The sequence below is a fragment of the Crocuta crocuta genome, unplaced genomic scaffold, assembly GCF_008692635.1.
Source record: "Crocuta crocuta isolate KB4526 unplaced genomic scaffold, BGI_CrCroc_1.0 scaffold194, whole genome shotgun sequence".
NCBI classification, from domain to species: domain Eukaryota; kingdom Metazoa; phylum Chordata; class Mammalia; order Carnivora; family Hyaenidae; genus Crocuta; species Crocuta crocuta.
Window position 1 is genome coordinate 212,518 of NW_027530084.1, and position 13,725 is coordinate 226,242.

At 36.0% G+C, this 13,725-nt stretch overlaps 1 protein-coding gene across 8 annotated transcripts in view; it reads left to right on the forward strand.

Annotated features, from left to right (window-relative positions):
* Window positions 1-13,725, forward strand: part of USP45 (ubiquitin specific peptidase 45) — a 76,849-nt gene that overhangs the window by 22,947 nt on the left and 40,177 nt on the right. For all 8 annotated transcript variants that reach the window (XR_013335301.1, XM_077764738.1, XM_077764741.1 and 5 more), the window contains exons 6-8: window positions 7,866-8,008; window positions 8,672-8,767; window positions 12,303-12,433. Coding sequence is in view for 7 of the 8 variants with exons in the window: in XM_077764738.1 (XP_077620864.1) it covers window positions 7,866-8,008; window positions 8,672-8,767; window positions 12,303-12,433 (370 nt within the window). In the remaining variant the exon portion in view is untranslated. The remainder of the gene's footprint in view (window positions 1-7,865; window positions 8,009-8,671; window positions 8,768-12,302; window positions 12,434-13,725) is intronic.

Genomic DNA, 13,725 nt, shown 5'->3' on the forward strand with positions numbered 1-13,725 from the left:
TAAAAAAAAACCAAACAAACCAAAAAACAAATAAAACCCCCATATAATAAAAAGGTCATATATAACACAAGACTGAAAAAAAGCAAGGAAGGTTTATTGTGAGACTCACCAAGGAATAATGTATTACTAAAAAGTGGGCCACTGTTCTCTGAAAGCTGATGAAATTTGTCACTTTGATAGTCTTGTAAATGTCATGTAAATATTCTGCAAACACTATCTGATTATAGGCCTTCCTGGTGAAATAATATTTATTGGTTTGCTTTTTGTGAATTAAATGAATGATTGACAATTGCACATTCTTTTCTTAACTAGTAAATTTGGCCCATAATTTTTAATACTGTTGGATGCTATTTTCAGAGAGCTTAGAGAAAGCATAAAATATATTCCATTAAATTAATTAAGCTCATGCTTTTGGAATAAAAAGCCACAAGTTATGTTTATTCTTTTGGTTTTATTAGGAATAAATTTGCTGTATCTTTTTTTGAAGTAAGAAAGTAAATGGCGTATTTGAGATCTGAAATAATGTATCTGGGGTTAAATAATATTGTGCCCTTTGATAATAACAATTTGAATTTAATGTAATACTTTATAACTTTTTAAAAAGTAATAGATTTTGTTTTGCTATAAAGTGACAGTCATACACCTAATAAATTTATTTTCATTTTCATTTTTTTAAAATTTTATTTATTTTTTAATGTTTGTTTATTTTTGAGAGAGAGAGTGTGTGAGCAGGGGAGGGGCAGAGAGGTGGAGGCACAGAATCAGAAGCAAGCTCCAGGCTCTGAGCTGGCAGCACAGAGCCTGATGTGGAGCTCGAACTCATGAACTGTGAGATCATGACCTGAGCCAAAGTCAGACGCTCAACTGACTGAGCCACCCAGGCGCCCCTAGCATTTTCAGAGATAAGTACTAAAAATAGTTATTACCATGTGTAAAAGGGGTTAGGGACAAAAAGATGTTGGGCATTTAAAAAACAACTTATTACGCATAGGGTGTTTTTGTTTTTTTTTTTTTAACTTTTTAAAAACTTATTTATTTTTGAGAGAGATACAGAGTGAGAGCAGGGCAGGGGCAGAGAGAGAGGGAGGCACAGAATTCAAAGCAGGCTCCGAGCTCTGAGCTGTCAGCACAAAGCCTGACGCAGGGCTCAGACCCATGAACCATGAGATCATGACCTGAGCTGAAATCAAGAGTATGATGCTTAACCAGCTGAGCTACCAGGTACTACCCACAGAGATTTAAATCCACAGTTTTCCATCCATACTACAGAACATAAAGAATTGTTTGAGTGACTGTTTTCTCAGTTCTCCCAAAGATGGCACTAACTAGCTAACTAGCATCCTTGCAAATACATAGGGAGAAGTTAATTGCATGCAGTAGGTGCCTAGGGCATTAGGGCTTAAGTCTTTTGAGGAACCCTTTGAAACAAACTGCTATAAACTTTAATAAAGGTCTACATTCATACCATGGATATCCAGCAATTGATTACATCCAGCTTTTGCTAAAAGAGTAGTGGCTTTTTCTTTCATATCACCAGTAGCATTTCATTAGTGTCTTAAATTATCACACTTATTAACCTTACTATTTGTTATTATCCAGACAGATAGTAGATCATAATGGTTAAGTTTGTGGATTCTGAAGCCAGACTGCCCGGGTTTGAATCTCCTCTCTATCACTAACTGTGTGCCTCAGTTTCACCCTCATCTCTGCAGTGGGGACAGTTATCAGAGGAAATAATGCTCTCAAACTCTGTCTTTAAATAAGCGAACTGTAAACTAAGCTAACTTTCCCGTGCCCACAGGAAACTCGGGAATCACCAGTGTTCCCCTTTTGGTTTAACCAAGGCAGTTCACAATTTATAACTTTGAGAAAAGGTAGATGTTTAATATTGCTTGGCAACAAATTTACTATTCACTGTTTTCAAAGTTCTCCCACAAAAGCTGAATCTCTGTGTGTACTTCCTGTTTATTTCTATAAGTTAATTTGTTTGGAATTTCTGGCCAGTTTAGAAACACCTTAAATTTTGGTCACTGTTGCTAAACTGCCCTCCAGAAAGATTATACAAAGGGTATAGTTGGCACGAATACCTATCTTTCCTTATTTAACTTTGTTTATAGTTTTCAGGTGTTTTATTTTTTGTCAATAACGAAGTTTTTAATGTCATCATTACCAGTTCCATCAGTCTTTTCTGTGAAGATTTTTTAGCCTTTTGGGCCATGCTTTGAAAGTCTTTTGAACTCCAAGATTATAAAGATATTCACCTACAATTTTACTTTTTTATATATGTCTGATTTAAGTTTAGTTTTAAAAAAGATAATCATAGGATCTTTGTATTGGAGTCATTTTTATGGTAGGAAAATTTGAGGTACTTAAGATTACTTTTTAGATAGTCTTAGTCTTAGCCAAGTTTTTGAAAAAACATACTGTTTTCTATCAGTATTTACTAAGTTACTAAAATTTACTGTTTACTGTTTTATAAGACCTGAGGTATGTATAGAACCTACCAGGTCTGTTCAGTTAGTTAACCAGCAACTCTTTGAGTATTCAGATTATAGGCTTAAAGGGAAACCACAGAGATACAAAAGAGCTTTAAAAATTTTATCTAGAATGCCTGAAGCCTTCTCAGAATGTTCCTTGCATTCTGAGGTCTATATTTATTTTATTACGTAAATGCAATATCTGATCACAGTGTTGGTAATATGAAAGAGATAAGTAAGGTGAGATACTTACTGTGGAAGTAGGGGAGGAGTAGAGAGGGAGAGAGTATCCCAGGCAGGCTCCATGCTCGAACTCAAGAACCGTGAGATCATGACCTGAGCCGGAGTCTAAGATGTTCATGATAACATCTTAGCAAAACTTATAGAAACTAAATATACATGTAAATTTGCTAAGAAACTGTCAGCTGAGAGTTTAAGATTCTAAGTTTTAAGAAAGGGTGTCTGAATTAATCTCTCAGTAATTTGACATACAGACAGCTATGTGCGTTTTAATAAAAAGCAATGTATTGGAAGTAATACAGTATACTAAGTTTCTAAAAGTTTTGTTAAAATGTTATCACAAATATAAGGTTTGATATCCCTATACTGTTCACTGTATATCAGCCTTTTTACTCTTAAATCGTAAGCAATTAAGTATAAACCGGTACAGATAGTGGTACCTGACACGCAGTAGAAATTTATAAATCAATTGAATTTAAATTGTTAGATTTTATAAATGTACTACTTAGTAAAATGAAAAACTTGTACTTTAAAACACATTTAAATAGTTCTTAGAATATGTCATTTTATTTTCTAGTTCTATATCTGATCTATTTAATATTTAAGTCTAATAGCATAATTAATTTTGAGTATGTTCTCACAGACTTAGATGTAAAAGTCAAACAAACAGACCCTTGCCACTTGTGTGAAGTGGCTATTTAACCATGAAATAAACTATTTTTATTGCCATTGCCCTGTGGATATGTTCTTTCTGGCAGTGCTGTCCATATTTGGTGGCTGTGCATGGAGAGCCAGGTGGTGCTGAAAAGCATCGCACAGTGAAGCGTGGATATATCTAGGTTCGACATTTGTCATCCCTTACTGCTGAAGGGAAGGGTAAAATCTGTTTTTCCATATGTTTATGCTTTTTTTTTCTTGCCTGCAGTTTTGTCCAGATGGTCTTATGAACATTGTTTACTTTAGGATGCTATCCCAGATGTTTTGAAAACTTATGGGTAAATGTGGTACACAGATTTGCATGTTACTGTTTTAAAAAATGGTCTTTGTTCTTATAAGAATAAAATGTATTTCTGGTAGAATAAAATATTTATTCCAAGTGAGTGTTAAATATATTAAAGTACAAAAACATATATGTTGTGTGTATGTATGTTATATGGTTAGTATAATCTATATAGTTTATTTTCCCCAACATTTTTTCATGTTAATTAGCAAAAAAACATTATGGAATGTTAAGTATAGGAAATACTTCTGAGGAGTCATTTGTTCAGTGTTCCGTAAACCTAAATATGTAAGACTCTTGCCTCCTATCTTTTATAATTCTTCTCATTGTGCATGAATCACTGAAGAGAAATTAGGTGGTAAAATGGCAATAGATTTATAGTCAAAAGATTGTCTTTATGACTTTGGGCAAATTACACAACATGTTAGAGACTGAGTTTTGTAAATGTGACATCAGAGTAACAACCTTGCCCAAAAAGATGGACTAATGCTTGGATTTAATTACTCTATCATCTTCAATCTCTTAACAATCACCATGAAGCCATCTAGTGGCAATTGCTGTAATGAGAGCTGAAACCTGCTTTAGGCTCTGGTTGGAATCTCAGATATAATTAAGAGGTAGATTGCTCTTACTTGCAAACCCAGCCAGGAGACACATGGGGCCTCCTCTTGTTTGCGTAGTGCTTCCTTTTTTTTTTTTTTTCTTTTAATGTTTGTTTATTTTTGAGAGAGAGAGACAAAGCGCAAGCAGAGGAAGGGCAGAGAGAGAGGGAGACATAGAATCTGAAGCAGGCTCCAGGCTCTGAGCTGTCACCATAGACCTAAGTGGGGGGCTCGAACCCACGGACTCTGTGATCATGCCCTGAGCCGAAGTGGGATGATCAACCGATTGAGCCACCCAGGTGCCTCTTGCGTAGTGCTTCTCAGCCACTGACTGGCTTTTTTCATTTGCTTTTACATTCGCTGGCAGGTTTGGATATTGTCTTTGCTTTTTTTCCTGCTTTGCCTTTTCTCCATTGATTGTACCAGCCTTTGTCCCCAAGCTCTAGTATGGAATTTAGTTCATATCACTTGTTTTACTATATGGAAGACAGAAGAAGAGAACTATCTTGCTAGTTCTTCTCTGTGTTAACTCAGAACTCTAGGGTTGGGATAAGATGTTTCCACATGTTAAAAAGAAAAGCCCCGGGGGCACTTGTGTGACTCAGTCAGTTAAGTGTGTCTGACTGTGACTTAGGTCGTGATCTCACGGTTAGTGGGTTCAAGCCCCCCATTGGGCTCTGTGCTGACAGTGTGGAGCCTACTTGGCATTCTCTGTCTCTGTCTCTCTGCCCCTTTCCCACTCTCACTTTTTCTCTCTCTCTCAAAAGAAATAAATAAACTTAAAAAAAAAAAGAGTTAGCTGAAAGACTGCAATTAAAAAAAGAAAAGCCAAGAAGATATGAAAACCACAGTCAATATAAAAGGCAAAACTTATATTAGCAAATCAGGGAATCCAATTAGAAATAAGAGATAAACTTGCGGGGGAAAGAAACTAGTAAGTTACAGGAGATGATTAAAAGTGAGAGCATATAAAAAACAGACATGAAGGATAGTGTACGAAGATATGGATTTTGGCACAAATTACAATTCTGAGGAGGCGCTCTGGGCTGTTTTCACACACTTACATAGTGCTTACCTTGCTAGGTACTTTGCAGATAGCAGCTCTGCATTTAATCTGAAAACCTTCTAAGAAAATGTGTTGGGGTTCCTGCGTGGCTCAGTTGGTTTAGTGTCTGACTTCAGCCCAGGTTATGATACCGTGGTTTGAGCCCTGCATTGAACTCTGTGCTGACAGCTCAGAGCCTAGAACCTCTTCCGGATTCTGTGTCTCCCTCTCTCTCTGCTCTTCCCCCATTCACATTCTGTCTCTCTATGTCTCTCAAAAAAATATATGTTGAAAGACAGAAAGAGTATGTTAATAACCCCCCCTTGATTGATGCCTTTCAAACAAAAGTCACAGGTGCCAAGTCAAACCTTATTTCAACCAACAGGGTATACATGACATAAGTCTGCCCATACCTGAGATTATGGTGTTTGCTCTCCACTTCTGTCCCTGAACACAGCTGCCTCCAGCATCATTCATCTCCCTCAGTGCTGTCATATAGGAGGGCTGGATGGGAAGGGAAGTGTTAACTTATTCTTACAAACTCATCAGAAGCTTAGAGGGCTAAGATTCTCTGGATCTCCTGTTTAATCTGGTATATTTTCGTTTACATTGAATTTTTACTATGGATGTTCTCCCCACTTCACAGCCCTGTGGAAGAAGGAGCAAGAGTAGAGACATTTTCTGATCCCCAACAATCAGAGGAGATAGCCAAATATTTAAAAGTTAATTAGCAATGCAAGACACTATGTCAGTATTAGATGAGTAAAACATATAGTTGCGAAGAACCACAACATTTGAAGGTTGAATGGAATTTAAAATAATATTTCAGTTAAAACCAAAAGATTGGAGAACTTGGCAATTTCCTGTCAAATTTCAAATTATATTTTGGTTCAGAAATTAATGTGCTGCTAATAGATATGATCAATCATGTCAGTTTATAAATGTTAGAAATTGTTCTTCATTTTCATATTGTTTTTAAACATGATGAATTGATATTATAATCAAATCTGTATTAATTATACAAATCAGTGAGCCCAAAACATGTGCTTATATACCATACACATGGGTATTTACTTTTTTTTTTTTTTTTGCATCTAAGGCATATCCTAGCTTTCTTTTTTTAAATTTATTTTTGAGAGAGAGAGACAGAATGAATGGGAGAGGGGGCAGAGAGAGACAGAGAGAGAAGGAAACACAGAATCCGAAGCATGCTCCAGGCTCTGAGCTGTAAGCATAGAGCCTGATGCGGGGCTCGAACCCACAAGCTGTGAGATCATGACCTGAGCCAAAGTCGGACGCCTAACGGACTGAGCCACTCAGGCGCCTTGTATCCTTGTTTTCTTAAAGGGCTGAACCACATAGTCACTATAAAAACACAGAAAGTCCCTTCAGTTTAATAACAATGAAAAACCCCAGAAATGGCAAACTGAGGGGGCAGGAAAGAGGCCCCTAGGCCAGGGGCACGGGAACCCTACTCATACCATCTGGCCTGGCCACAGGACCCTGGTGTTTTACTTTTTTATATTATAATATAGTTATTAGTTTTTTTAACTTTTTATTTGGACAATTTCAAACTTACAGAAAAGTTGCAAGAACAGTACAAAAAAATGCCACTATATGGTGATTTTCCAATTCCATCATTATTTCTATTTATTAGTTGGCATGCTCTTGTAAGGCAGAGTTTTTCTCTTTTCCTCCCATTTAAAAAACCTATAATCCATTCAGACCCATTCTTGTTTTCTTCAGTGAATAATAAAGTGTTAGTATCCTCCTTTATTTTGATATTCAGATTTTCTCAGATTGGACCAGTGGGAACTTAGTCAAAATGGCTCTTATATATTTTGACATGCTCATCACTTTTTTTGAACACTTCCTTATTTTCTGGCACAATAAAAATGTTATAGGTTTGTTTTATTTGCTGCTCCAGGTTTAGAATCAGGAGTCTTCATTTGTTTTTTTTCTTGTTTGTTTATTTTTGAGAAACAGAAACAGAGACAGAGCATTAGTGGGGGGTGGGGGGGGGAGATAGAGACACAGAATATGAAGCAGGCTCCAGGCTCTGAGCTGTCAGCCCAGAGCCCGATGTGGGGCTTGAACCTGCAAATATGAGATCATGACCTGAGCTGAAGTCAGATGTTTAATTGACTGAGCCACCCAGGCTCCCCGAGGAGTCTTCATTTCTTTTTGTGGGGAATGATATTTAGAAACCAAGATCTGGATGTTCTCTCCTTGTTCTTTTTTACTTTATTCTTTTTTAATTTTTAACTCATCTGGAATTTATTCTTCACTATGGTATGAGGTACAGATACATATATCAACAGGAAAAACTATTTAATAGTAAGATAACCAACTGGAAACACTTATTTGTGTTTGTAATCTTGCCCTTCAGGACGGTGATTTATGGGGAAATCTTACTTAATTTTTAGTAATGTATTTAAATTATTTCAAATGATGCATATTTAATTTTACATCTTATGTCAGTTATGTTTTCTCTGACTTAGGTGCATTTTCTAGAATCTTAAAACTTTGTGAAGAAAAATATGAAGCAGGTGAAAAAAAGAAAGGAAGAAAAGGCAGCAGTGTAACACCAGTGAAAGGAATCACAAATTTAGGAAACACTTGCTTTTTCAATGCAGTCATGCAGGTAAGAGTGAGTCATCAGGAAACTTTTTAGAATGTAAAAGATTAATTTTATTCAAAAATTTTTTCTAATGTTTATTTTTGGGTGACAGAGAGAGACAGAGCACAAGCATGGGAGGGGCAGAGAGAGAGGGAGACACATAATCGGAAGCAGGTTCCAGGCTCTGGGCTGTTAGCACAGAGCCTGATGTGGGGCTCAAGCTCATGGACCACGAGATCATGACCTGAGCCAAAGTCGGAGGCTTAACTGACTGAGCCACCCAGGCGCCCCTGTAAAAGATTATTTTAATTAATTTATAGTCATTGGCACACCTGTAAACTAGCAAATGACAGCTAAATGTTCTCCTAGAAATTTCTGTTTTCTTTTTGTTTTAGGCTGGCGCCAGCCATTGCTGCATACATACCCTTTTTGTATGTGTAGCCCCTGTTTGTATGTGTACCCCCTTTTTGCACAGTGCTTCTGGAAGCCTACTCTGTGTTTTACTGTGATTCAGTCAGTAATACTGACATTTATTAAATGTGAAATGTACTCAGTCAAGGTTTTTAAAACTTACACATTTTTTTTGCCATGTTAGATGACGTTTGAGAGTGTAAGAGAATATTCATTCCGTAGAGTCAGAGGCATGTTACAACTGAATCAGAAGACTATACTTTTGCTTTCTTTTAGAATTTGGCACAATCTTATATTCTCTCAGAACTGATGAATGAGAGCAAAGAAAGTAGTGCAAAACTCAAGATTTTTCCTTCTTCAGACTCTCACCTGGTAAGAAGTATGATTATCTGGATAATAGCTCTTTTTAGATGAGCCACTGATGGTGTCAAAATCTACCTTTCCTATTTTTCCAAACTGTTAACTGAGATGGTGTTTTGAAAAAATATTTTGAAAAAATAACTCAAAAGCATTTTGTGAAAATCAGATTTTAAAATTCTAAAGTTACACCTTCAAGATCCGTTAGGGTTCAAACACTTTGTGGGTCAAACAATACAAAAATATTAAGGCAGCTTTCAAACAAACATACTGGAAAAAACAAAAGGGGTTTGAATTTTTGTTGAGCAAAACGTCCAGGATTCCTGCTTGGTAGTTACTGGTAACACTTCCTTAAATACAGCATTTTAGTTCTTTAAAGGTAGATTTGATTTTAATAGTGAACATCTAAAGGTTTTTGGAGCCCTGTCTGAAAATGGGTTTTTAAGCCAGTGAGAAAGGAAAAAACAAACAAACAAAAAACAGCCCTTAACATTCAGAAGATGGCACGGCACCTACAGTTAGGCCATACTGTTCCAGCAGTCTCACAGAAGGCCAGCCTCAGGCTAGGTTGCTCTGAGACTGACAAAATAAGAAAGCAAGGCCACTTCATAGTTTTATCTAAACACAGACAAAAGCAAGGTTAGTCTACCACTTAGTCTCCCAAAAAGACTAGAATTTAGATTATCCTAACTCAAAGATAAGGTTTATCGAGATACCCAGTCATGGAATTACCCCACTTTCTGACAGTATTCAGTTGAGAGCAGACTTCTGCTTCCTTAGGCTCTCTCTGAAATTACTTACCCAATGCTCAAATCCTCTATCAGTTCTTTCCAACAAACTATGGTGTGTGTTCTCCTTAAAACCCCTCTTGTTCAACTACCAGTTTGTTCCTGGTAGTCTTTTGTTGGAGGGCACTGACACTAGTAATAATGATTTTAGTTAGAAATTGTGTGTGTGTGTGTGTGTGTGTGTGTGTGTGTGTGTGTGTGTGTTAGAGGAAGACAGTGTATATATAGCTCATGATCCGGCTTTTGAGAACACTTAAGAAAGGGGAGTTCTAAAAATTCTTAGCCCAAGAGTCTGTAGTAGTAATCTTGGATTTTTTTTTACCCAAGGAGGTGGCTTTGAAGGACAATATTGTTGTATTTCTTTGTTGAAAGGGCAGCCTATAAATTATTGCCTCTTCAACCCCTGAAAATCTATATGGTAGATCCTAATGCCCTCTTCTAAAGTATACTGAGATAGTGAAAACCACTAAATGGAAGTTAATGCTTAGTCACTTGAAAAAGATTTCCTATTAAATGTGATTGAATGGTAAGTATTTTACATGTAGAACTGTGTCGCAAGATTACTAGAGGACAATTAGATATTATAACTGATCACTTTAGGTTTGTGTTATTCTAAGAGGAGAGTTTCAATCTTAGGTTTGTAGGACATACAGGTCACCTGAGCTGGAGGGCTGTCAGCACAGATCACTACTCTCTGAATCATCAGTTTCACTCTACCCTTTGTAAACTGTATGCCTTGTTTCTTTTCCTTACTTTATTGTGCTGACTTGAACCTCTAGTAACGTGTGGAATAGAAATGATGATAGCAGGCATCCTTGCCTAAGATTCCCAGATTAGGGGGGAAATAGTCAATCTTTTAATAACATTAGGAATGAAGTTAACTGTAGATTTTTCATACATGTCCTTTTTTGTTTCTCAATATCTGAAGGTTGTACCTTTTGACCTCATTCACCCATTTTACCCACCCCCTCACTCTCTGCCTCTGGCAACCACTGATCTCTTCTCTGTTGTCTATGAGCATGTTTTTTATTTGTTTGGTTGGTTGTTTGTTTTTGGGTTTTTTGTTTTAAATTCTACATGTAAGTGAGTTCATATTATATTTGTCTTTCTCTGATCTATTTCACTTAGCATAATGCCTACAAGGTCCATTCATGTTGTAAATGATAGGATTTCATTCTTTTTTATGGCAGAGTAGCATTCCATTGTAGAAGTACACCACATGTTCTTTATCCATTCATCACTTGATGGATACTTTGGCTGCTTCTATAATTTGACTATTGTAAATGACGCTGCAATAAACATAAGGGTGTGTGTATCCCTTCAAATTAATGTTTTTGTATTCTTTAGGTAAATATCCAGTGGAGTGACTACTGGATCATATGGTAGTTCCATTTTTAACTTTTTGAGGAACCTCCATACTGTCTTCCAGAATGGCTCTACTAGTTTGCATTTCCACTAACAGTGCATGAAGGTTTCTTTTTCTCCACATCCTCGCCAACAGTTGTTTCTTTTATTTTTGATTTTAGCCATTCTGACAGGTGTGAGGTGAGATCTCATTGCAGTTTTGATTTGCATTTCCCTGATGATGAGTGATGTTGAGCATCTTTTCATGTGTCTGTTGGCCGTCTTGATGTCGTCTTTGGAGAAATGTCTATTCATGTCTTCAACATGGCAGAGAACACTTTTGATACTCAGAGACTATGGAAAAATTAGAGCCTGTACTTTCTGTGGTTTTACTCAGATGGTAGATATTTAAAAACATTTTTTTTAATGTTTATTTTTGAGAGAGAGAAGGAGGGGGAGGGAGAGAGGGGCAGTGAGAGAGGGAGACAAAGAATATGAAGCAGGCTCCAGGCTCCAAGCTCTCAGCACAGAGCCCAAAGCAGGGCTCAAACCCATGAACCACGAGATCATGACCTAAGCCAAAGTCAGAAACTCAATCTGCTAAGCCACCCAGGCGCCCCAGATGGTAGATACTTTTAAGGATAGTTGGCATGAAATATATTTGTAACATGTATTTCATAAATACATGAATGAGACAACATATTTGATAGTTGTCTTAGAAGATAACTTTTTATAATGTTCCAAGATGATATTTGGCATTTGCTTTTAATTTATTGTTTGTAAGGAGAGAGGATTACTAGTGAAGATAACATTTTAGAATGCAAAACTTGGTGGGGAAAAAATTCTAGAATTGAAGTGAGTTTCTCCCTCACACAATTTTAGCTGCTTTTGTCAAGCTTTATGTTTCTCTCTTTTAAAAGAGAGGGAATGATGTACCAATTTTGTGACATAATTTCCCATTCCTTGTTTTATTAGTAAAATATTTTGGGAAAAGAAGGCTTTGGAGTTTTGCTAATAAATATAATTTACAATTATGTGTAATAAGCATAATTTATTAAATATAATTTATGTTTATATGGAAATAAATACATATCAAGTAGATAAGTAATTTTGCTTCTAGGGAAGCACATTAAGGGACATTTATAAGCAACTAAATATTGGTGATTTTACTCTTAAGCTAATACTTTTATTATGTAAAGAGCAGAGGATGTGAAAATACCTGTGTTTTTCAAGGTAAGACGTTTAATTCCATTATCTATTTTTTTTAAATATTCACTTTATATGTGTGGAAATAAGGTTTCTTAATACACTTGAGACAGTTTAGTTGTCATCATTCAAACAAAGTATAACTTAGTTTTTAATAATATTTAATTTTAAAATTTTGTATTTCTGACAAAGAGTTGATCATGTTTTTAAAGGACCCATTAATGGTGGAACTTTCAAGCCCTGGACCATTGACCTCAGCCCTGTTCCTGTTTCTTCATAGCATGAAGGAGACTGGAAAAGGACCACTTTCTCCTAAAGTTCTTTTTAATCAGCTTTGTCAGAAGTGGGTGCATCTAAGTTTTTGATACAAATAATTATGAGTTATAAAATTCTAATACATCACTTAATATGGGTAGTTTCACTCTTATTATAACACTATTATTATCTAGACTCTCAGAGTAAGAACCAATATTTGTTGCAGCTGTGTTTTATGTAAATTATATCTCATAATACTAAGAAGTGGTTGTTTATCCCCATTTTATTAATAAGGAAACTGAGACTCACAGAAGTTGAGTAGCTTGCTTAGTTGTATAGTTAAAAGCCAGGATTCAGATAAAGGTCTGTCTGATTCAGAAGCCCATGATGTAATCACAAAAAGTAAGAAAAATATAGAATTGTAAAATCTAAAAGGTACTATAATAGGTCATCTGAACCTAGTTTTCTTATTTTTACTTTTATTTTATTATCATTTTTTTAAGTATACTCTACCCTCAATATGGGGCTCAAGCTCATGGCCCCAAGATCAGGACTTGCATGCTCTACCAACTGAGCCAGCCAGGTGCCTTCCTTATTTTTATCTGTTTAAAAATATTTATTATTTTGAGAGACAGAGAGGTGGGGGGTGTGGCATAGAGAGAGAGGGAGAGAGAGAATCTCAAGCAGGCTCTGGGCTGTCAGTGTGGAGCCTGACATGGGCCTTGATCTCATGAACTGTGAAATCACGACCTGAGCCAAAATCAAGAGTCAGACGCTTAACTGACTGAGCCACCCAGGTGCCCCTTTCCTTATATTCAGAGATGAGCTTCAAGGCAAGTAGAGTTTAAGTGAATTTCATAAGATAGTGCTGTATGTTCAAAAACAAAATTCTTGTGTGCCTGGAAATAAATACATATTGTAAAGGACCTGACTTAACTTTAATGCTTTCACTTTCTCCTTCATCTAAAAAAATTGAGAACTTATTTGTGTCAGTTACTTGCTAGAATCTAGGGGTACATAGTGTATAGTATATTAAAAATAGATCCTGTCATGGAGTTCATGTGCTGGTCCAGTCCACAATTACTAAAATATATAGAAACAAAATTCTTTAAATGGGAACTTACATTTTTTTTTTTATAACTCTAGGCTTTAAAATTTTATTTTAATTTAAGCTAGTTATTTATGCCATGGATATTGTATTTTAACTCATAGAATTGTACCAAAGTTAAGTTTTTAAAAATTAATTGTGAAAAGAGCACTTACCATGAGTTCTGTCTTCTTGAATTTTTTTCTTTTTTTCTCTTAAAGTTTTTACTTGTTTATTTTGAGAGCTAGAGATATATATATAGAGAGATGTGCAGGGCAGGGGTGGGGTGGGAG